At 46.5% G+C, this 25,438-nt stretch overlaps 1 protein-coding gene across 1 annotated transcript; it reads left to right on the top strand.

Moving 5' to 3' along the window:
* Positions 1-2,500: 2,500 nt before the first annotated feature.
* Positions 2,501-23,067, top strand: Cndp2 (carnosine dipeptidase 2). The gene is made up of 12 exons (XM_036205254.1): positions 2,501-2,589; positions 6,537-6,626; positions 7,400-7,543; positions 11,673-11,835; positions 12,951-13,039; positions 15,453-15,653; positions 16,770-16,854; positions 17,832-17,992; positions 18,872-19,036; positions 20,754-20,895; positions 21,128-21,275; positions 22,422-23,067. The coding sequence occupies exons 2-12, from the start codon at positions 6,567-6,569 to the stop codon at positions 22,489-22,491; spliced, it is 1,428 nt and encodes a 475-aa protein (XP_036061147.1). The 5' UTR covers positions 2,501-2,589; positions 6,537-6,566; the 3' UTR covers positions 22,492-23,067.
* The last annotated feature ends 2,371 nt before the right edge of the window (positions 23,068-25,438 follow it).

Genomic DNA, 25,438 nt, shown 5'->3' with positions numbered 1-25,438 from the left:
GCCAAGATTTCACTTTTAATATCTAAAAGTTGTTTGCCAAAATGTGAAAGAGTTGGGGATTTTAAGTCATTCGTGTACTAATAATCATAATCATAATCATAATTTAACCCAGAATAGTTGTTTGTTTTTGTTTTCTACACAGGATCTCATGAAACCCAGACTCGTTTTGAATTCCCTATGTATTAGGTTCCCCTGCCTCTGCATCTCAAATCCTGGTATTACAGACATGAACACCAGGCTCAGTTCAAAAGGAAAAAAGTGAACAGCTAAAACTAATACACTTAAAGTTTATACATACAGGCTGGAAAGATGGCTCAGGAGTTAAGACTACTTGCTGCTCTTCCAGCGGACTCAAGTTCCAGCACCTACATCAGGTGACCCACAACCTTCTGTAACCCCAACTCCAGGATATCCAACACCTCTGGTTTATACACACCCCTACAAATAATTAAAAGTGCAGTAAACACAAATTTTTTAAAAATTATAGGTGTGTCGGCAGTGGCGCATGCCTTTAATCCCAGCACTCAGGAGGCAGAGCCAGGCGGATCTCTGTGAGTTCAAGGCCAGCCTGGTCTACAGAGCGAGATCCAGGACAGGCTCCAAAACTACAGGGAAACCCTATCTGAGGGGGGAGGGATTATAGATATTTTAGGTCAGGCATGGTGGCACTTTGGGAAGTGGAGGCAGGAGGATCAAAAATGCAAGTCCAGCTGCATAGCATCCTGAGCTACATGACTCTTATCTCAAAGAAACAAAACCCGCAAACCAACAACAAATTAGATCAGTGAGATTGTGCTTTCTAGAATGCTTGAGGCACCGAGTTCAATCTCTAATAATACATGTAATTATTTATTATTTTATGTAGCAATAATAATTAAAGAAAAAAGGTCATGAGAGTTCATGGAACATGGGGATGGTGGGAAGAAATGAAGGGGAGAAAAATGACATAATCATATTTTAATCAAATAAAAATTCAAAACACACACACACATACACACACACACACACACACACACACACACACACACACACACACATATATATATATATATATATATATATATATATATATATTTATTTATTTATGGTGATAAATTGTGTATCAAATAAAGCTTGCCTGAGGATCAGAGGACAGAGCCAGCCACTAGATTAAACATAGAGGCCGGGCAGTGGTGGCACACATCTTTAATCCCAGCCCTTGAGACTCAGGCCTTTGCTACCAGTATTTGGAAAGCACACACACCATTGATCCCAGAACTAGGAAGGAAGTGAAATGGCTGGGCGGAGAAAGGCACCTAAGGCATGAGGAGACAGGAACTAGGCCTTTTTGGCTGAGAGACGCTTTCAGCTGAGGACTCAGATATTTTCTGTCAGAGGATTCCTGGAGATAGGATCTCACCTTCCGTTTGGCCTGAGGATTCATTAGTGGTGAGAAGTTTCTCTAGTGGCTTGTCCCTTTGTCTCTCTGATCAGCATTTTTTCTTTCAGCGTTTATCCCAATATCTGGCTCCGGGTCTTTATTATAAGACCTCTAGGAATTCATGTTACACATATGTATGTATATACTATATATACACATATATACATATATAGCTATATATGTGTATAATATACATATATATAGAGAGAGAAAAGTATGGCAGTCATGAGTTAAAAGACTATCGGTATAAAACATCACATTTGGCAAAATTCTGAAGGAATGTTGAAAAGTCATGCAAATTTTAAGAAGAAAAAAGTCAGTTTTCTTTTAGAATATTTGCAGTATGCGAGACTGTACTTGCAACTATGATTGCTGGAAGGTCTGGTGGGATGGCTCAGAGGTTGAGAGCACTTGTTGCTCTTGCAGAAGACCCGGCTTGGATTTCCAGGACCCCTAAGGCTCACAACCATCTCATAACTCCAGTTTTGGGGAATCTGATGCCCTCTTCTGGACTCCTCAGACACCAGGTACACAGTGGTTCGCATAGATACATTCAAGGCAAAACACCCATATATATGTATATAATTAAAATACACACACACACACACACACACACACACACACACACACACATATATATATATATATATATATATATATGAGAGTTTTATTTTTAAATATAATTTAAAATGTGGGGAGGGGCTGTCACGATGCCACAAATTGGTAATTCCAGCACTTGTGTGTGCCTTGTAATCAAACGGATGAAATGGAGGGTGTGCAGCCGGCAGAAATGTCCATTCCCTGGCTTCTGCAGGAACAGGAGAGCAATGGGAAACGCAGGTCCGTCTGGAGAGCGACGCGGGATCCTCGGGAAACTGAGGGCGAACTCCCTCTATTCTGGGTTTCAAGGGAGCACTGGAGGGGACGTCCGGTGGACGCCTTTGGGTAGTCAAGCGGAGGAGGGGCGTAGCTACGGCCCGCAGGCTGATCAAGCGCTCCGCCCTTGCTCGGAGGCAGGGGGCGGGGAGGCCGAGGGACGGGGCTCTCCCGAGACGATCGGCCATTGGCTGTTGGGGAGGGGAGCGTCGGCGGGGCGGGGCAGGGCAGCCTCAGGCCTCCGGGCATTGGCTGGTGGGGCGGCCGCAGACACGTGGTGCGGAACCGGCGCGGTAAGCAGGCGCTCTGCGGGCCTCCCTTCCGCGAAGGGCGCCGGGGGCCGGGGCGGGCTGAGCGCGCTGCGGTGCAGTGCGGGTGTCACGCCGGTCTGCAGAAAAGTGCGGGTCCCGGGGCATCCAGCTGGGAGCGGCGGAGGTCGGGAGGTCCCGGATCCCTAAAGCACTGCCAGCCCAGGCCTGAGTCACCCCAGGCCCCGGTGCGGGCCCGAGGTTCCTCGCTGCAGGGGCTGGTTCTGATCGGCCGAACGCCTTAAGTGCCAGGCCCCCCGGGCCACCCACTTCGCCCTGCAGGGCCGATGGGCTGTGCGCCCAGGCCAGCCTGCTTGGCAGCTTGGGGGCGAAGGGTCGCAGGGAGCAAAGGCTGGGCAGTCCTCACGCCTACACTTTGAGGACGTTGCCTGGCTTCAGACAGCGCCTTGGGTGCAAAGGCCCTGGGCAGGGTTCAGCTGGACCTCGCCCCTAGGATGGATCAGCCGGAGATCGCTCTCTGGTGCGAGCAGGCTGCTCATTCATTCGCCAGTTTCAGTTTACTTATTTGTAAAGTGCAGTAGATCCACTGTCCTAATCCTTGAGAGCCTGGGGTCAGTATTCTCCATAGAGGCTTGTAATCACCAACTCCGAGTAATGAGGCAAAGACCCTGTCATGGGACTGTGGGGTTGGGAATTTAGCTCAGTGGTAGAGCACTTGCCTAGCAAGTGCAAGGCCCTGGGTTCGATCCTCAGCTTTAAAAAAAAAAAAAAAAAAGGACTGTGATGATATATTGCGTACCCTAATAAAATTTGTCTGAAGATCAGAGAACAGAACACGTCACTAGGTCAAACATAGAGGTGGTGGCACACACCCTTCATCTTAGCATTAAGGAGGCAGAGATACGTCTGGATCTCTGTGAGTTTAAAGCCACCCTGGATTACATGAGATTAATTCAGTCTAGGAGAGAAAAAGAGCCAGGCGGTGGTGGCACACACCTTTAATCCCAGTACTTGGGAGTCACACGCCTTTAATTCCAGCAATAGGAAGGAAGTAATATGGCTGGGCAGAGAAAGGTATGTAAGGCGTGGGAGGACAAGAACTTGAGTCAGAGGATTTGTGGAGTTGGTGAGGTGAGATTTTGCAGTGCCTTGTTCCTTTGTCTCTCTGATCTTTCAGCATTTACCCCAATATCTGGCTCCAGGTTTTTTATTAAAAGACTATTTAACATTCATGCAATGTGGGATCCTGATTGTACTGCTCCTGGAAAACTTAAGACTTAGAGCTTAGAGACAGTAAGGTTGTTGTCGTATTTGGCTTGAAGTTTGCTTCTGTTCAACCCACAACACTGCTTATTACCTTACTAAGTGGCTTCCAGTTGATGACCTTGATGTTGGTGGAGGTGAAGCAGGAGTCATCGGAGCCTAGTGGGAGGGAGAGTGGAGCCTGGCTTAGCTTGCTGTGTCTGCAGGGACGGTTTAAAGGGAAGGTTTGCTTTTATGTGCCCTGGGAACTCTGCAGGGTAGTTGAAACCTCGCTGTTACTGCCCAGATTGTTACATCTTTGTGTAACAACATTAACAACAAAATTGTTAATTTAGCTGTGAGCACAGGATGCTGTACCACAGTGTTTGGGATTTATGTAAGCACCAGGAGCCCCAGTGAAAAGTACCCAGTGTAGCAGATGGTTCTGCAGGGTAAGGTTTCATCAGGTAAACAAGTACCTTCCCCATGCAGAGTTGGTGACAGACAGGTGAAACTTAACACTGATAAACACCTGGGTAATATTTGGAATCTCCCAGAGGCCCCTTCCTGTAAGGCTGTGAGGTGGTGGTGGGTCAATATTTCTTCTACTGTGCTAGGTTTTAAGAAGGAGGAAACGATCCATCGTGAGGGCACTGAGGACTTAGTCGATGTCCTACCCTTGCAGCATCCCTATTTACTACTTAAAGTGCCCTGAGATTCCATTGCTCTGTGTGCTGCATGGCTGCCATGCTTGCTTTGTGTCACGGTAAATCAACTCTCTGTTTAGAAACTGCCCTGGGGTCCTCTACCAAGAACAGTGTTCTTTACCATGGACCTTTGCAGCCATTTCTGCGGCACCCACTTGAGACCATGTGGCAGCAGTGATACCAGGTCACTTGGTGTCACTGCAGGATGAATTTCCTCAGCACAGCTGAGCTCTGTTTCACTTATGCTTAACTAAGTCCAAGTCTTGATACGCTTTGAAGCAGGAGAAAACACCAGTTGGAGTCTCAGTGCCTGAGTCATTTGTGTTTCACGTTGATTCCTTTTTTAAAAGCAGTTCCACCGATTACTTTCTCCCGCCTCTGTAGAGGACAGGAGCTCTGGGGTCTCGGGCATGAAAACCTAAAGTTGGAACATGTGCCCAGAAGGCTGGAGTTGTAGTTCAGTTGGCAGAGTGTTTGTCAAGCATACATGAAGCTCTGGGTTCTATCCCTGGTACCTCATGAATCAGGTGTGGTGGTGCAGGACAGCCTAGGCTACATGAGATCCTGTTTTTGTTTTGTTTAAAAGAAAAAGAGGTGGGGGGGGGCTGCCCAGAAGATGTAGACATTGAGTATATTTGTGGGGTGCCTTAAATGTGTCCATACATGTATGCACCATATATAGTGGGCAAACTGGGGCCTACAGCTCCTCAGGCATCAGCCATTTCTTTTCGATGGAAACACTGAACTTCCTTCTAGCTTTCTGAAAAAAGTTCACTCTCCTGTGAGGTGGGAGCCTTCTCATCTTTGGCCCTTAAGGAGGCTGAGTGCAGTCTGTGGCTAGCGTTATCAGTTGTCTAGCTCAATTCTTGCTTTCTGGTTCCTAGGGCTGGCTGTAGGTTTGCAGTTGAAAAGGCAGCATTGCTGGGCCATGGTGGTGCATGCCTTTAATCCCAGCACTTGGGAGGCAGAGGCAGGCAGACCTCTGTGAGTTTGAGGCCAGCCTGGTCTACAGAGCGAAATCCAGGACAGGCTCCAAAACTATGCAGAGAAACCCTGTCTCGAAAAGAAAAAAGGAAAAAAAAAAAAAAAGCAGCATGTTGGGGGGTGTTGTTGTTTGTTTATTTGCTTGCTTTTTGAGACAGAGTTGCACTATGTATCCCTAACTGGCCTGGAACTGCAATGTATAGAACAGGCTGGCCTAATAGTTTTCAGAGATCCACCTGCCTTCTACCTCCCCTGTCCTGGGTTAAAGGCATCTGCTACCACACCCAGCCTGTGACATTTTTATTGAGATCTTTGAAATGATTATTTCCTCTAGCAATAGAAGGTTAATAGTTCACCTTGTTTTTTAAGAGTATAACATTGGGACTGTAGCTCAGTTGGTAGAGTGCTTGCCTAGCATGCAGGAAACTCTGGCCTTGATCCCAGCACTAAATAAATCAAGGCTTGGTGGTTTGAACATGTAATTCCAACATTCAGAAGGTAGCAGTAAGAGGATCAGATGTTTCAGGCTAACTCAGGCCAGAAGAGGTCCCATCTCAAAAAAAAAAAAAAAAAAAAATAGTATCACATTTAAAAATAAGTGCCAGCTAGGCATGGTGGCACACGCCTTTAATCCTAGCACTCAGAAGGCAGGTGGATCTCTATGTGAGGCCAGCCTGATCTACAGAGAAAGTTCCAGGACAGCTATAGTGTGAACTCGTCTCAAAAAAGGAAATGCGAAGTAAATCATGTGACTGGAAGTGCCCCTTATGGCTTTCTTCAGCTTGTCTGCCACTGGGGCGCTGCTCTTTGGACACAAAATTAGCTGGAGCTTTTCCTTTGGAACAAGGAAGGGAAGTTTCATCTAAGCCGCTGACTGGTTCCCAGTCACTTCCTGGAGAGTCCTGTGACACGTGTCCTGTCGCAATCAGTGCTGACAGGAGGGTGGAGGAGCCCTTCTCGCTCCTCAGACAGCTCCTCCGACCACTGCCCTTCGGTCTCAGCTGCAAGCAGGTCTGACTCGTTGCTCTCTCTGCTCAGAGTTTCCAAGGTCTGAAGTCTGCCTGAAAGATGTCAGCCCTCAGGACCGTCTTCCAGTATATTGATGAAAACCAGGACCGCTATGTCAAGGTGAGGGTCTGTCTCTCCTGAGTGAGGAGTGAGGGCTGTTTCATTCTTGTCAAGTCAGAGAGATTTTTAAGAAGCTAATGTGAGTTAACGCCATTTTGATCAAGTATTAAAATTTCATGTTTCTTCATTTCATGATGGTGAAGGTCAGTTTTGTCCTTTGACAGTTAATTATTCATCTCTACAAATAATGCGTATTCTTTACTTTTCTCTGATTTCATCTTTGGTTTCTTGTGATAGTTATAGATTAAAACAAAACAAAACAAAAAACCAGCTTGAGTCCAGCATGTTCTGAGTGATTCTATGATGTTACATTTAAACTGTTGCTTGGTTTTTATCTGAAAGAATTATGACTTCAGTTTACTTTTGGAAGAACCACTTTAGATGAAACATTTTGACTTTTCCCTCTAAAACTTACAGCCTGGCTGCTGTCAGGGAGACAAGTGAACTAACTTGGATGTTACTTGAAGACATTGCAGTATGCTTTCTTTCTGTTGCAATTTTGTTGGCTATAAGTATAAACTTATTTGTGGAATTGTATGGTTTATAATCATATGCTTAGTGGGTAAAAGTGCACATTCTGACATACCCCCTTTCTGTTTAGTTTTGGGGGGTAGGAACAGCATAGTTTTGTTGATTTTAAATATAGAGCAGGCAAGCTAGGTCTGCTCCACACATAAAGTGGAGTAGCTGTAGGTAGAGGTCCATTGAGGAGCCCATCCCTGCCCTTAAAGAACAGCATTTCAGAGCCCTTTCCACTTGCTCTCTACAAACAGAAACTTGCAGAATGGGTGGCCATCCAGAGCGTGTCCGCCTGGCCGGAGAAGAGAGGGGAGATCAGGAGGATGATGGAGGTGGCTGCCGCTGATGTCCAGATGCTGGGGGGCTCCGTGGAGCTGGTGGATATTGGGAAGCAGAAGGTATGAGCATGCCTAACCCCATGCATCCAGCCATTTTCTCCCTGGGGGGCTGGGAGGAAGCAGCCAGGTCCTGGGTGACCTTTGGCTGCAGATGGTCGACTCTGCTTCAGAGTAAGCTTGTACTGGCTCTTGTGTACATCCTCACATAGGGTGAGTTAACAGTTTTAAGATGATCCAGCATGTTTTATTTCAGAAAGGAGAACTGTAGACCAGTGACTCATGGGTAAGTTAAATTGACTGTCTTTCTTTTTTTGTTGTTTTTTGTTTTGTTTTGTTTTGTTTTTCGAGACATGGTTTATCTGTAGCTTTGAAGGCTGTCCCGGAACTCGCTTTGTAGACCAGGCTGTCCTCAAACTCACAGAGACCCACCTGCTTCTGCCTCCTGAGTGCTGGGATTACAGGCATGCACCACCACCGCCCGGCCCTGTCTTTCTTAAGAAGAGCTGAAATGCCTTTCCCAGAAATCAAAGCTTTCACTTTTAGAAGTTACACATTATCTGAGTCACTTTATAAATAACAAAACTCCCTGTACCAGGTCCTCTGCGTATGTATTATAGCTTTCAGTTTAGTGTTCTCATGGGACTGCTGAGTGTGTGAATGAGGGAGTCTCTCATTCTTGTGCCTTCTCTGGGCCTCTTTTCTTCAGTTGGCTTGCCTTGTCCAACTTTGGTGTGATGGTTCTATTCTATTTTGTTGTATTTTGTTGTTTTTCTCTTAGAAGCCTGTTCTTCTCAAATGAGAAAGAGGGAGTGGCTCCAGATGGCAGGGGAGCCAGGAGGAGCAGAGGAAGGGAAAACTGATCAGGAGAGAATGTATGAGGAAAGAAATCTGTTTTCAATATAAGGGGAAATACACTTGACAGCAAAAGCATAAAAATAAGTAAATAACAACCTACCCCCAACCCTACCCCTATGCATGCACCCCTACCCCACCCCCTCCCAGAACTTCTTATCAGAGATCTGTGGGTGGAGAGGGTATGTTAAGAACAGCTTGTTTTCTTTCTAATTTTTGTTACTGGTTTTGGTTTTGGTTTGAGACAGGATCTAACTCTAGCCCTGGCTGACGGGAACCCATTGTGTAGACCACACTGGCCTGGAGCTCACAGAAATCCCTGTGCCTCTGTCCTCCAAGCACTGGGGTTTAAGGCATGCACCACCACATCCAGCTTCTTCCTTACTTAAATAAATAATCAGACTTTATGATACATTTTTTGCTACTTTAGTTTCACTTGGCTTTTCAGGCTCACTCTGTCATTTGTTTAGTTTTTAGACAGTCTTCCTCCTATATAACCCAGGCTGGCCCTGAGCTCACGACCAAGTGCTGAGGTTTAAGGCATGAGCCACCACACCTGACCTTATCCTGGGTCTTTTGTCTGACTTAGGTGTGCAGTTGCAATGAACGCTTCTGGAGTGTGGGGTTAGCCATACAATTCACTGTGCATATTTTATTCCGGGGGGTAGTGTGACCATTGGGAACCAAGTGTCTTCAAGGAAAAACCAGAATTCAGATCCAGGCTGCCTGATTCTTGGTCCAATACTTCCATCGAGATTTTCTTCAGATGACAATTTTAATAGTTGATATACAATAGCAGCTTCCCAACAAATACCCCTGACACCCAGGGGAATAAATTAAGTTTCTTCATTCTGTTTTCTTTAACTTTTTTGTTTAGTCTTTTTAAATTTTTTGTTATTCATTTCTTTGGTGAGGTCTTACTCTGTAGTCCAGTCTGGCCTCCCAGATGCCAGGGTTGCAAGTGTAAACCAACAGTGTAAGCCACCACACTTACTCATTTTTGTCTTCTGCCTTATTGCTTGCTGCCTCTCCCATTCTTCTCATTGTGTTAAACAAAAAAATGAAAAATAATTAAGCAGGTTATATCACTTCTATGAGTTTCTTTACAGTAAATAAACCGGGGGGGGGGGGGGGGTACACCTTTAGGCCAGCCAGGACAGAGAAACCCTGTCTCAAAAAAACAAACAAAATTATAATAAATAAATCTATTCTGTTATCTTTTTCAAGGCCCTCCTTAAAAGAACACAGAGGCTCTTACACTATTTCACATTAGGTAACACCCATTTACATGAAGGAATTGAGAGATTTCCCTGCTCAGGCCAGCTAAGAGCCAGCTGACGGAAAAGGACACATGCCCAATGTGCCCAGAAGTTTAAGGCATGATTCTCTTCCCCCTGGTGCCTACAAGCCAACCTCATGAAATCAATGTGCAGGCCCAGCCCTCATAGCACATGCTCAGAGCTGTCAGGGTCAAGAGGTACTTGGGTATTTTATTAGTAGAGTTTACTAAGAAAATAAATTAGGCTTTTTTGTTTGTTTAGTTCGTTGTTATGGTTTTGATTTTGGTAAGACAGGGTTTCTCTGTAGCTTTGCAGCCTGTCCTGGAACTGGCTCTGTAGATCAGGCTGGCCTCAAACTCACAGAGATTCACCTGCCTCTGCCTCCCGAGTGCTGGGTTTAAAGGCATGCACCAACACCGCCCGGCTAAATCATGTATTAGAAGAATCCCTAACACCTGCTGGGTGTGGTGGTGTATTCCTCTAATCCCAGCACTCAGGCAGGGAAGGGAAGGAAGATTTCTTGAGTTCATGGCCAGCTAGGCCAGTCTGTACATTGAACATGTCTCAAAATAAATAAATGATAAAAAACAAAGAATTCCAACCACCTGCTGAGTTCTCTGAGGGGTTTACAGCTGAAAGTTGGGAGGAGAGAGTTCTCAGTCCTCCCCCACGCTGTCCTTTGCCATTTTTAGTCGCTGCTCCTTTTATTCTTAATCATAAACTGTTAGTCTAGCTTCATTATCAGACAAGATTGGGTGTTGGTGGGGGGCGTGGCTTCAGGGCAGTCTGGCTCTACCTGCACTGTCAATGTAGCTTGTGTGTGTGGTTTCCAGCACATCAATACATGTGCATGATGTTCTAGCTGGAATAGTCCCTTCCTCCTACCATCAGACAAGTGTGTGTGTGTGTGTGTGTGTGTGTGTGTGTGTGTGTGTGCGAGAGAGAGAGAGAGAGAGAGAGAGAGAGAGAGAGAGAGAGTGCACATGATGTCCTCCTCGGTCAACTGCTTGTGTACTTTGTTGTGATCACAAGGTTTTTCTGATAAAATATAGGAGCTAGCAGAGGAGGCACATAGGCTGCAGGGCATGAGTTACATTCTGCTTGGGCCACAGAGTCTCAAGTGGTAACCACTGATCTGATGTACAGGTAGGAAAAGACTTAAGACTGGAGGTTGGAGATTTAGCTCAGAGTGCTTGCCTAGCAAGCGCAAGACCCTGGGTTCCATCCTCAGCTCCAAAAAAAAAAAAAAAGACTTAAGACTGATTTGTCCAGAATTCTGTAAGTAGTGTCCTAGATAGCTGGCAAGGCCTTTGGGGAGAAATCCAAGGAGAGTGCAAGCTGCCACCATTTCATTTTACCAGGCATTGTATGAATTCTCTTTCTTCTTGTTTTGAAGTTTGTTTGTTTTTGTTTTTGTTTTTTTAAGTAAGTGTATGTTGTGTGTATATGGCATGTGCTCCGGTGGCCAGAAAGGCTGGAAGAGATCATCAGGTCCCCTGGTGTTGATGTTACAGGTGGTTGTGATGCCTGATGTGAGTTCTGGGAGTTCTGGGGCCTGAACTCAGGTTCTCTGGAAGAGCAGAAAGCACCCTTAACTGCTGAGCCATCTCCCAACCCTGAATTCCCTTAATGCCCTGGTTGATGGTCCATCCTGCTCATCTTAGTTGTCTACATGTAGAATTTCAAAAATGTAGCATTCAACTGTAGATTGTAGTTGCTTTAGCCATTATTTCAGAAATGAGTGAAGTTGTATCCCAGACCAAGGCTATAAATATTTATCGTGGATATTGATGATTTTAAAGCAGCCTTTATCAGTTTATCAAGCTAGTTGTGGATGCCATTCAGTTCATGCTCATTGGGTTTCAAGAAATTATTGGATTTCAGGAGAGTGAAGTCCTTATTAATTAAGACCTGTTAAATGATAGGATCTTAAAACTCTACAGCAGAGGTGGATGGATGAGAACAGGTAAGACCATCCCAGCTAGATTTAATGACAGCTGCCAGACACTCCCTGTTTTTTAACCAGACTGTTTTCCGTTGCTCCCCTCATCCCCCAGCTCCCAGATGGCTCAGAGATACCCCTGCCTCCCATCCTGTTGGGTAAGCTGGGCAGCGATCCCCAGAAGAAAACAGTGTGCATCTACGGGCACCTGGATGTGCAGCCTGCAGCCCTGGAGGATGGCTGGGATAGTGAGCCCTTCACCTTGGTGGAGCGGGAAGGTAAGGGCACCCAGTGCTTGTCCACCCACTGACGTGCTCATTTTCAACATTAGAGGAATAGTTTTGAAGATGTTCCATTTGGAAAAGCACTATCATTCTCCTGGGGTTTTCTCTTTCTGGCACATATTTTTTAACAGCATCTAGAGATTGGGTTCTGGAAGTTTCTCGTCTGTGCCTCGGTTATTGAAAGCTGAGAAGAGTTCTTTTTCTCATGACAAGTCCTTGATGGGAGCCTGCCAGACTTCCTTTCAATCCTAACACATTTTCCAGAACATTCTTTCCAATGTGAGGCTGCATAGTCCCCGGAAGGCCAGCCTCTCCTTCTCACTCCCTCTTAGGAAATGCTCAGCTTCCCTTCTCAGTTATCACTGTTCTGGTCAGGAGAGTCCCTCAGATACAGCCCCTTCTGCCTTTGAGCCTTGCCCCCCAGGGCTGAATTCCAGGCCCCCTAACTGCTGTTAGACACATCCTGGCTCCCTGTGGACTGTTACATGACTGTGAATGTGACAAGTCATTTTATCTAACACCTCATCCCATACTCGGTCCTCCTCACCACCTAACTGGGACGTACCCATTGCTGTTATAACTCCATGGGCACTTGGGTTCCTCCTGAGGATCAGACCCACATGTCTTTGTGGCAGTTTATGGCTACATGAATTCAAGCTGTCTGATGGGGCATCCTCTCTCTCAGTGCTGATCCTGATGACCCAACCATGCTTCTTTGAGCTAAACACCTCCCAGCAGATTCAGATTAGGCATCCAAATTGGGATGGGAGTATAGTTTGTTGAGCTTTGTGATGGTTGCTGTGCTATGTGGCCCGTAGGGGGCTGACTACCTATGGGTTTCCTGGAAACAGATGGTGAGTCTCTGGGAATCCTGGTCCTAGCCACTGCTGGGAAAGGTAACAGGAGGCACCCACGTGACTGCCTCTTGGAGTGCAAGAAATTCTCTCTGGATTTTGCATATGGTTAGATGGAGACTCGGGCTTTAGAGTGAAAAGACCCTCATTACTCAGGACAACTGTGTGAGTTTGCACCTCGGCATTATCATGTTCACTTGAGAAAAATCTTTTCGATTTGCTGACTCTAACTGGATCTGCTGATTGCTGTTCCAGGCAAGTTGTATGGGAGAGGCTCAACAGACGATAAGGGGCCTGTGGCCGGATGGATGAATGCCCTGGAAGCCTATCAGAAGACTGGCCAGGTACACCCCCACACCAGATTCTGTCCACTCATCAGGTCGTGTGAATAGTGGTGTAAAGATCACTAGAGAGGAGAAGGCAAGCCCCACCTTGGTCAGCACAGATGGCTTAGATAGAAGTTACAGCTGTTTTCAGCTCTAGAAATTATTAACCAGGGCATTGTCTTACAGATGCTCAAAGGCTAAAGGTCAAGCTGTCACCACTCAGCAAGGTTCTTGCCAACACTTAGAATGTGATTTTTGTTTTTCTCTTTTCTTTCTGTGCTCGAATCAAACCCAGGTCCTTATGCATGCTGGGAAATTCCTGTACCACTGAGCTGTACCTCCATCCCCAAGTGTGGATTGAATTTTATTTTATTTTATTTTATTGCGAATGTTTTTGGCCTTTTTGTTGTTTATTTTGTTTTGTTGGCATTTTGTTATTTTTTTTGGTGTTTTTTGTTTTTATTTTTGTTTCTTGAGACAGGGACTCTTCTGTGTAGCCCTAACTCTCTTGGAACTCTCTTTGTAGACCAGACTGTTCTAGAACTCACAGAGATTCACCTGCCTATGCCTCCTGAGTGTTGGGATTAAAGGCATGTGCTACCACCGCCCGGCTTATTGGTATTTTTTTATTATTGTTGGCTGGTTGGTTGGTTGATTTTGAATAGGGTTTCACTGTAGCCCTGCTTGGCCTGTAACTAACTCATAAAGCTCCATCTGCTTCTGCCTCCCTAGTGCTGAGACTAGAGATGTGCACCACCATCCCCGCCTCCCAAATGTGAAGTTTAGGTGAATTTGTTCATTTAATAGAGTCATGTTATATAACTCAGGCTAGCCCTGAACTCATGACAATCCTCCTTCTGCAGCCTTCACATGCTAGGATTACAGGCATGTGCCACAACCTTGATGAACATGAATTTCAACCTTTGACTGTACCCATGAGTGTGATCCCTTGCCAAAATGTAACATTCTTTGTGATATTAGGCAAATTCTTTTCTCTATGTGGTTTATATTCTTCTAAAAAACAAATGTTAAATTATTTTGAGTGTTTTTTTTTTCTCAAAGTTCAAAGTTGATAAAATATAGAAAATGAGGAGTGGTATTTCTAGAAACCAAACTGTCAATAGCTTCTAGGATTGTTCCTACCCAGGTATGGATTACCCAGGGTCCAGGGATTTTGCTACGTCCATCGTGGAATATCTGAGGGAAAAGATCTACATACACTATGTTCTTATGTCTGTTAATTTTATTCCTCTAAGACAAAATTCTATCAGTACAACTACAGCTCCATCAGGCATTCAGGGCAGGAATAACTCTAGATGCACCAAATTCCTTATCCATCTACTTTAATTCTCTGAGATGAAATCCTGTCTACATAGCTTCAGTTTCATCTGGTTCCCTCTCATAGTCCTGCTAACGACTAAGCTCTTATGCTTCCAGCCTCATCTTCATGCTCTGTTTCTCCATTCTCCATTCTCCATCTCTACTCTCTACTGCTCTCTACTCCTGGCTCAAGAATTCTGCCTTACCATGTACATTACCTCTGTGTTCTTCTCTTCTCCCTGGTCATGCTGTTCTGTCTGCTCTACAGAAAATGTCAGCTGGACAGTGGTGGTACACGCCTTTAATCCCAGCACTCAGAGGCAGAGGCAGGCGGATCTCTGTGAGTTTGAGGCCAGCCTGGGCTACAGAGTGAGTTTCAGGAAAGGCTCCAAAGTTACACAGAAAAACCCTGTCTAAAGAGAGAGAGAGAGAGAGAGGAAGGAAGGAAGGAAGGAAGGAAGGAAGGAAGGAAGGAAGGAAGGAAGGAAGGAAGGAAGGAAGAAAGAAAAAGAAAATGTTCCTCCACCCTACCTTCCACCTTGTACTGGCTCCAGCAGGGAAGTTAGTTACCTAGAAGTTCACCAGGTCTGGGGAGCTGAACTGTTAACCAAATTATCTGGAAATATTTGGGCATGCAAGAATTTCATAGCAAAAGACAGCTGAAATATTAAAGGCTGGATAATACCAAATATTCATAATAAATGTCTTGCCTTTTGACAGACCCTTGGCCTGTCAAAGTTCAGCTTTAATACACAGCTGAATCTCTGTAATATATTCTTGTGGCTCGCCACACCCAGGCTTTTTGATTATCTTTAAACCTGATTGTAATTCTGCTTTCTGGTCAGTCTTTGCATATGGATTTTATTTCACAGCATGATAAAATAAGACTAGGTACTTTTGTCAAAGTGTGGAAAATTAGGGAAGAGGCTAAAATAAGGGATCCCTGGGCACGACATGCCTAGGCATGGTGTAGGGCTTTCCCTTCTAAACCTGAACTCCCACAGGCCAGTGAGAGAAGATCTCATATTTGAAACTAAATTTCAAAATAGTCTCTTGTGTGTTGCTTCTGCAAGAAAAGGAAAGAAACTGTCTTGCTATGTCCCTGTCACAGGAGATTCCTGTCAACCTGCGATTCTGCCTGGAAGGCATGGAGGAATCTGGCTCCGAAGGCCTGGATGAGTTAATTTTTGCCCAGAAAGACAAGTTCTTCAAAGACGTGGACTATGTCTGTATTTCAGACAACTACTGGCTGGGGAAGAATAAGCCCTGCATCACGTATGGCCTCAGAGGCATTTGTTACTTCTTCATTGAGGTATGAGCTGAGTCCCAGAAACATCACCTTGTTTCTCTCCAACCCATAAGCCTCTTGGTTCTTCCGTACCCTGACACAGGTAAATACCAAGAAGTTAATCATACATGAAGGAGACACTCGGAGCTTCCCAGGATCCTTCTTGGGTTCCATAATCCAATAATACCCCAGGCATGGGCTTATGAGATCAGAAGTTCAATCTCAGGCAGTTTCAAATTAAGACAGTATTATCTGTAATATTGTATTAGAGTAGATGACAGCAAAGGCTAGTCCTCCTGAGATGGCTTGGACAAATAAACACATGGGAACCCTCCCTTTAAAAGGTAAAATGGTTATACTTTATAGCAAGTAAGTTCTAATCCCATGTCTGAGTTTTCTTGAGACAGTGGAGATTCTACCAGATGAGCAAGGAGTGTGGGCAAACTCCACCAAATGCTGGTGGAGATCTTCTCCCACTGAGAGGATGATGGTTGGTCCTGCTGAAGATCTTTATCACCTGCCTGATAGGGCAGAACCCATGGCCATAGCTGTACTGAGACTTGTGCATGTTACAATTGATTCTGCACTGTGAGGGAGCTTCCATTCCCTTATAGATGGGATTCTAGGCACACATGGTTACCTGGCTGGCCTGGTTATAAGACTAATTAGTACTAAAATGGGTCTGAACGAGATCTTCAGGTTTCATGGTGATGGGGTCATGCATCATGCTTGGTATTGTCCTCTGAGGAAACATGTGCAGGGTTTCTGCAAAATGACAAGATTCTATCCTTCCTTTTAAAAGGCTTACCAGTGTTAGAGGCTGCTCTGTATCATATTTCTACCTGCAGCCAGCATCCCCTGTGCACACCTACACCTGGCATCCCCTGTGCACACCTGCACCCAGCATCCCCTGTGCACACCTGCACCCGGCATGCCCAGTGTACATGTGGTCTGCAGATCCAGGAGTCTCTCTGGTGTCTGGATTTTCTAATTGGGAAATGGCTTGCTTTGCTCCTTGAGGGGACAGATTTGGACTAGCAACTGTCAGTCTTGCAACTGTTCTTTGTCAATGCAATGTCACATAATTAAAATAAGCTCCCACTAAGCCACCAAATAAAGTGACCTTTTGTCTCTGTCCAGGTGGAATGCAGTGACAAAGATCTCCATTCTGGGGTGTATGGTGGCTCAGTGCACGAGGCCATGACGGATCTCATTTCACTGATGGGTGAGCTTAGGACTGGAGCTCTGGGTCAGCACTTAGTGTGGGCAGGGCACTTTTTCTAAGCTATCTATGTGTATGCCTAATACGTTTCAGCATCCTTCATGAGCCTATCCAGCCGTGTTTCTAATGAAGTTCCCTTCCTCTGGGCATGGTTTTATCTAAGTGTTTCATCCTGCCTCTGCCCCTTCCTGTCCTTCCTACATCAACCCCATACCTCATCACCATCTATAGAACTGTTCTCCCGTCCACAGCCCGTGGACATAGATTGATTCTGTACTGTGAGGGAGCTTTCCATTTATTCCCTTTATAGATGGGAGTCCTTAGCCCCAGCTAAGGACCCTCAGTCCTGCTCAGCATGTCCCTTAGAACCCCTGGATGCTGTTGTTCTTATGGACATAGTTTTTACAGCTCTCAGAGGTCATCTGCTGTGATCTCTTCCACTGGCCATAACTGATCCCCCTGCTTGGTCAGATTCTGGAGGGCAAGAACCACAGCTTCTGTCTCGCATCATACATCGTACTAGCACAAGCTAAGTGGAACCATTGCCTCCATATAGTTCTGTAACTCCCTTCTCTCATCCTACATCCCAGAATGAGGGCTCCCACAGGTGAGGTGACATTGCATCTGTGGTTAGAGACTGTTTTGTGCCACTCAGAGGTTCCCTCACCAGATTTAAAGGACCTTGTTTTTTGTGGAATCTGCATTGTCAAGAAATGTTGGCTAGTGTGGAATTTTAGGTTCAGATCCTGGAGACTAACTTATGCACTCTACCTGCTCCTCAGTCTCTCTCTGAAAGAGAGGGGTGAGTAGTGGTCCTGCTCACCTCCTTGGGGCTACTCAACTGACTTAGTGGCATAATGCACCCAGGTGCTTCTGGTGGCCGTTTGCCCTGGTACCTGAGTTCTTGGAGTCAGTACATCTCAGAACACTGTTTATGCACTGCCCTAGCTAAGCACTCCACCCTCTGCCACTTCCCTCAGGCTGTCTGATAGACAAGAAGGGGAAAATCCTCATCCCCGGCATCCACGAGGCTGTGGCCCCTGTGACGGATGAGGAATGTAAGCTCTATGACCACATTGACTTCGATATGGAAGAGTTCGCCAAGGATGTGGGGACGAGGACCCTTCTGCACAGCTGCAAGGTACTGTTTGCTTTCCCAGGCTCCCCACCCCCAGTAGGCCCCAGGGCTCCCATGACAGGCGTGTCTACCACGCCTCAGGGACATCCAGTGTCAGAGCGGGTTCGTCCTAGAAGGGAGCATGTGCTGAAGAGTCATCAAAAGCAGGGTATGGTCAGGTTGAGGGCTGTTAGGGTTTTCAGAAGTCAGGGTCAACCTTTGACCGGGTCAGAGGTTGGGGGAGATGCACGGAGGGAGCAGAGCCCTCTCTTGTCACGGGTGCTATTTGCTTTGTTTCGGTTATGGGCCACCTTGTTCCCACAAGGCCCAGAGATTAAGCTGAGCATGAAGGCAGAAGCTGTCTGCCGATACTTAACTAGTAGGAGGAAAAGTTTATCTTAATTTATTTCTTGTCTTAGGAGTGTGGATATCAGTTCATCACCTTGGTGTAGCCAACCTCAGTGCACCAGCCTCTTCTAGGCCCCAGGGACAGGGCATGAGAAGCAGGCCTCAGTTTCACCCTTCTCAGAGTCAAAGGAATAAATAACTATAAACAGTTGTGCCATCAGTCAGGCTGGGCACAAGGCTGAAGGGCCTGGCTAAAGAGATGTCAGGCCTGGCTAGAGTGCTCTGGGAGTTAACAAGGGCGGACAAAGGAACAGAGACATCTTAGCCTGTTGGGGACTGAGGCTCACAGCATACCCCACCACCTTATTTATCATTACCTCCTGAGGCCATTACAGCTGCACAGCGCTCCTTTGGAGTGATGTAACAGTAATTCTAGCGCATTGGATGGGCTCTGACCAGCCCTCCTGGGCAGGGGTGCCCATGTCCTCACTCACACCTCCTGTGTAGATATCCCGTCTCCTTGGTGAGCAGATCTGACCTGTTGTGCTTCTGCAGAAAGACATCCTGATGCACAGATGGCGGTACCCGTCCCTCTCCCTCCATGGAATTGAAGGAGCCTTCTCCGGCTCAGGGGCCAAGACTGTGATTCCCAGGAAAGTGGTCGGCAAGTTCTCCATCAGGCTCGTGCCAAACATGATACCTGAAGTTGTTAGCGAGCAGGTATGTGGAGATGCAGGGCATGAGTGGGGCCAAAAGTTGTGGGGTACACATGGCAGCTGAGAGCCGCTGTGATGTTAAACCAGTAAGAACTTTCTCCTGGGCAGAAGCATCCACATCCTGACTCCTGCCCCTCAATATTTGCTGTGATAAGCGGTATGGAAGCTTGTCAAAGACAAAGGCCATATGAGCAAGCATTACACACCTCACAGTACTGAGGCATGTGAAAATATGACCTCTGACCTCACCCCAAAGCCCCAGAGAGGCACCTCTCTAGGAGGTGAGGAATGGAAGGAAGGATCTGGGCAGCTGAAGGTCAGCGAGGCTCATGGAACACATGCCTCATTGATTAGCGAGACTTCGTAAAGAGATGGAATCTGAGGTTTCTGGGAGAGGGTGCTGGGGCCTCTCTCCAGAGGAAGACAGGCTTTTCTCTTGAGGCAGCATCCCTAAAGCAACCCCTCACCCCTTGGTTTATTTGTTTCTTTGCTCGGTCTGGTTTTGTGGGTTTTTTTTTTTTTTTTAAGATTTGTTTGCTATGTATATGAATGTTTTGCATACATAGATGTCTACATATGTGTACCTGGTGCTCACAAAGGCCAGAAGAGAACACCAGATCCCCTGGAACTAGAATTAGACGTGGTTGTGAGCCACAATGTGAGTGCTAGGAACCAAAGTACTCTTAAAGTTGTTCATCTCTCCAACCATCCCCCACCTTGGTTTTATGTATCTTGGACTGGCCCAGAACTTCCTGCTGGAATGGCAGGTGTGCATCACTATCTATAGTGCGCACGTGTGTGTGTGTGTGTGTGTGTGTGTGTGTGTGTGTGTGTGTGTGTGTGTGTGTGTCTGTGTGTGTGTGTGTGTATGAGTGTATGATTAGTGCTTTTTCTCTCATTGCTATAACAAATATACCTGAAGAAAACAACTAAAGGAACAAAGAAGGGTTTATTTGGCTCACAGTTTAAGGGTATAGGCCATCATGACATGTGCATGAGGCAGCTGGTCACATTTTCTCAGTCGGGGAGAGAAGAGAAATGAATCCTGATGCTCAGCATGCTTTCTCCTCTGCCCCTTTTATTCAGTCTAAGACTCTGCCTTAAGAATGACGCTGCAAGCCGGGCAGTGGTGGCGCACGCCTGTAATCCCAGCACTCGGGAGGCAGAGGCAGGCGGATCTCTGTGAGTTCGAGGCCAGTCTGGTCTACAGAGTGAGTTCTAGGACAGGCACCAAAGCTACAGAGAAACCCTGTCTCAGGGAAAAAAATAAAGAATGACTCTGCCCTCATCCTGGGGGTTCTTTACCCAGAAGTGTGTTTCCTACGTAATTCTAAATCTAGCCCAAGTGTCAACATAGGCATTTTAGGACACAGATACCCTGTCTGTTGAATGAACCAGGTCAGACAGCCTGGTCTTTGCTCAGTTTTTACATACTGTCCTAATTTGGTATGTCTGTGTCCAGGATGAATTGATTGAAATTAACACATTGCCTTTCAGCTCACACAAATCCCTTGCTGAGGCCCATTTTTGCTGCTGTGGTTTTGCACATCAGTGTCCAGCAGCAGAAGAAGAAACTCGCCCCAGATCCTTTTAGACTCGTTGATGCTGTGTAGACCCATTGTGCCCAACTCGTTGTTGTGACCGCTACACACCCTGCAGATCTTCTCATTGGGTCAAATGCGGGTATAAAGTACCATGTGTCTCTTCTGCTTACGCTCTAGGTTTCGAGTTACTTGTCAAAAAAATTTGCTGAACTGCACAGCCCCAACAAGTTCAAGGTGTACATGGGCCACGGTGGGAAGCCCTGGGTGTCTGACTTCAACCATCCCCATTACCAGGCTGGGAGAAGAGCCCTGAAAACAGGTTGGCAGCCCTCTGGAGGTGGATGCCAGGGCCCTGAGAGTGTCCGAGGAGACTCTGTTGTAGCACGTGGTACACATGTACCCATGACGGGGTCGATCGTGTTGTGAGTGAGGCTGGGGGTGGGGTGAGACCAGACTGATCTGCAAGGGTCTGGACCAGAGGTTGGTAGGTGGTGGCTCTCTGGCATCCAGGGCCCAAAGTTCGTCATTTCTCTTTATTTCACTTTCCCCAGTGTTCGGTGTTGAACCTGACTTGACCAGGGAAGGTGGCAGTATTCCTGTGACCCTGACCTTTCAGGAGGCCACAGGCAAAAATGTCATGCTGTTACCAGTGGGGTCAGCAGATGATGGCGCCCACTCCCAGAATGAAAAGCTCAACAGGTAAGACTGGGGCCTGAGAGTGGGTTGCATCCTTCAGCAGATGGTGGGTTTGTGATCACTCCTCTCTTGTCCTATAGGGGTTCGGTAGTAAGAACTGATGAGAGGCAGCATAAGGCCTTGGTAGTGGCAGTGTGAAAACAGGGTTCATCCAGCATTCTTTGTTCATCACACTCTTCATGTAGTACCCATAAAATACCACTTCGTTTGAAAAGTTCACTATTATCACTGACTGCTCAAGCCCCCTTTGCCTCTGACAGGCAGATACTCGGGGCTTTCTCCAGCCTGTAGAGAGAGCCTTTGAGCAGCAGGGAGGAACAAGAAAAAAAGGAGAGGAGGATGACAGGGGTCAGCCACCCAGCCACAGAGTAAGAAGGAAAAAAAGGTATATAAAATAGAGAAAGGTAGAAGCCCAGAGCAAAAGGTAGATGGGATAATTTAAGTTAAGGAAAGCTGGCTAGAAATAAACCAAGCTAAGGCTGGGAATTCATACGTAAGAATAAGTCTGCCTGTATTTATTTGGGAGGTGGGTGGTGGGCCTCCAAAGGAAAACAAACAAACAAACAAACAAAAACCAACTACAGGTCCTGGTCTAGGGCTTTGTCTCACCCAGTAGCCTGGGAGTGAACAGCTATTGTTTCTGAAGATCAGCTCTCTGACCCATAGGTCAGTAGCCAGGTTTCTGTGACTGCTGGGTCTCTGCTTCCTGTTTTCCTCTCAGCTACAGGGCTGTAGCTTCCCACAGCATAAAGAATGTAACACAAGGCCAGGTGGTAGCACACGCCTTTAATCCCAGCACTTGGGAGGCAGAGGCAGGCAGATCGGTGTGAGTTCAAGGCCAGCCTAGTCTCCAAAGGGAGTTCCAGAGAAACCCTGTCTCAAAAAACAAAACAAACAAACAAAAAACGAATGTAACACGTCTTTAATATTCCACAACAAGGACTAGTTATTGTAGTGAGAAATGGCAGGAGGAGGTGTCACGCTGAACTTGTAGTTAAGAACCACCAGGCTGAATTTTAGAGCCAGACCACACTTCAAGGCTGAGTAGGGGTGCTCCCTAGAGACAGAACAGAGGAGGAATCGCCGGCCACCTGGCTCCCGACTCCTTGGGCCACAGCTGATAACCGGTTGTTTTGTTTTCTCTGTTAGGCACAACTACATAGAAGGGACCAAGATGCTGGCAGCATACCTGTACGAGGTGTCTCAGCTGAAGAACTGAGATGTCTCACTTCCCATGAGGCCTGCCCAGAATCAATCTGCCCTCTGCCCTCTCTTCCTTCCAGCTTTCCTGGGAAAGTGGAAGTTTCTTTTCCCTCTCTCTCTCAGGTCCCAGGCAGACTTGCAAGAATGGAGACGGTGCCTCCACTGTCACCAGGGTAGTCAGCTGTGTCAGAAAGTTGGAAATGTTTAGTCCTAAGGCTTACTGGGGACAACTGACTGGCCCAGGCTGGGAGGAAGTTCTCAGAGGTGGTTGGTGTGACTTCACCTCCAGAAAGTAGCCAGAGTCCAAAAGCTCCAATCTGTGAGAGGTATTGTCCATCATGGACTGGCATGAACAGGATGGGTTCTTTGCTTTTCTGTCTCAGGTGAGGCTCAGGGAATATTCAGGAGCTTGTGCTGCGACAGTGCCATGGTGACCCCTCACTGTGCTCTGTATCCCTTCTTAAGACCCTAGCTGACCATCACCGGTGTCCTCTCCTGTTGCAGCCCCTCAGAATCTGTCCAAACAGTCCTAGTGGAAGCGTCAGTTCAGAGCCAGCTACCCTGCTAATAAAGGTGCCGATGAGCCCCCAGAGGAATTGCTGTGGTCTCACTTTCTTGGGGAATACACATGCAGGTGTTCATTGGTGCACGACCTGCTTGCTGGAGCCCATGTGTGTATGTGTCAGGTAGTGTCGGGTACCTGTCACCTCATGATAAAAAGTAGTGGCCTGAGCTCATAACGAAAGACTTGTGTCCTCCCTTCTGCCTCCACATCAAATTCTTGCAGTCCCAGGGCTGGGTCAACAGAGATGCAAGATGAGTGCTGAGGGATCATGGCACAGATCTAGGAGCCACCCTGAGAGCACACAACTGCCAAGGACTCGATGGAGAAGGAATAGTGTGATAGTATAGGATCAGGAAGCTGAGGCAGAGGAATTGCCATGAGTTCAATACTACCCTGGGGTATAGTGTAAGACCCTGTCTCAGAATAGCAAGCAAACAAAAATGGCTTCAGAGTTACGGCCTACAGAATAAATGACTACCCACCCAGCTCTACTAATTCAAGTAAATGAATAAGTGGTGAACAGAGCAAGGATTCTTGTGAAGAATTCCCACTCAGTAATGCAAAAGAAAAGGAGAACCTATTGTATCACCACAACTGCCACAGGTGAGCTCACCACAGGTGTACTAAAATGCTTAAACTTGGGGGATTTGCATAGTCTGAAACTATCTCCCTAGGTTCCTTGGTCCCCAGGGGAAACCCAGTGACTTTACAGTGGAGAAGCCCCAACAGATTCATGGACCAGGTGACCAAGTGAGCATCCTGCAGCGATGCCCGTCAGTGTCACATACCTGGACCAGGTGACCAAGTGAGCATCCTGCAGCGATGCCCGTCAGTGTCACATACCTGGACCAGGTGACCAAGTGAGTATCCTTCAGCCATGCCTGTCAGTGTCACATAGCTGGACTAGGTGATGCAGTGATGCCCATCAGTGTCACATACCTGGACCAGGTGAACAAGTGAGCATCCTACAGTGATGCCCATCAGAGTCACATACCTGGACCAGGTGACCAAGTGAGCATCCTGCAGTGATGCCTATCAGTGACCCATATCCTTGAAGGGGTTTTCTAAGGAGAGCATGTCAGCTCTAGGGACTTCAGACTCAGTGACAAAATACCAGACACTCTGAAACTACAGAATAATCTGAATAAAATTTGGAGCCTCTCATGCCCTACTCTGAATAGAATAGTGATTTTGGAAATCATGACATCATCTCTAAGGTTTAGGCCCCAGCATTCCCTTTGCCCTCCTACCCTGGAGTCACAGCCGGGATATCTTCAGGAGCCTGATGTCTCCTCCCTGCTTGGGGTTGAGATACTGGAGCAAGAGACACACCCTATATGAGCCAAGTCAAGTCCCATGAGACCTTTCTATATGAACTTGAATGTGTCCTCAGAATAATTTGAGTGGGAGGTAAGGTGGAGGATCCTTATTAAATACATTCCTTGGCCAAACAATATGGAAAGATGATCAGCACCTCTTGCCACCAGAAGAATGTGAGTCTGACCACATTATCTCATATCTCATGTACTCAGCCATAAGAGGCTGTGGAGACATGAACTATCTCACTGCTGCTGGGATGCAGCACTGTGCAGTTGCTTAGAAAACAGCCCAGCAATGTCTCAAATGATAAGACTACATGATCCTGCAATCCTACCCCAGACCTACATATACAAGAAAAATGAAATCACGTCCCCACAAAACTTTTATACAGATGTTTGTACAATCATCATTCATACTAGTCAAGAGACGAGATAACCTGCATGTCAGTCCACCAACAACTGAGAAATAAAATGTGCTCTATCCACATGATAGAATAGTGAGTGAGTGCTTGGCTGTCAAAGGGGTGAATTACTGATATGTGCTACAACGTGGCTTGAAAATTTTATGTTCAAAGAACTCAGGGCTGAATTCATAGAAAAAATTGAACATTAGTTACTTGAAAATATTATAATTATGTTTTTTAAGAATATGTAACCATCCAGACTTACCATGAAAAATTAATGCCAAACATGTTTTGGACTGGGCCAGCGTGCACCTAAAAATGTTTGCTAGCTGAGTATGTTACATGGGGGCTTGTGGCATCTACCTGCCCAGCCAGCAGGTGGCTCAGCATGGACACTCAAAGCTGGTGCCTGGCCTCGTGGGTCCTACTCACCATTGTCCCTAGCTTGGAGTCCACTGGGCCAGAGTTCCAAAGTCTTCTGCATAGCCCTGACTCCAAGGAACATGGAAAAGGAAGTCCTTCAGGACCCTGGGTGGGTCTCATTGAACACCTCTCTGTGCTTTGGCCTGCCCTGGCCCACCATGATCCCTGGAATGAAGGGTCCTGTGAATCAGTAGATCTATCAACATCTGGAAAACAAAGATGCCTCATTCAACTCTCCCAAGGAGAGACAGT

Source organism: Onychomys torridus, chromosome 13 (assembly GCF_903995425.1).
Source record: "Onychomys torridus chromosome 13, mOncTor1.1, whole genome shotgun sequence".
In the NCBI taxonomy this organism is placed as follows: domain Eukaryota; kingdom Metazoa; phylum Chordata; class Mammalia; order Rodentia; family Cricetidae; genus Onychomys; species Onychomys torridus.
This window is presented reverse-complemented; position numbering and strand designations above follow the sequence as displayed.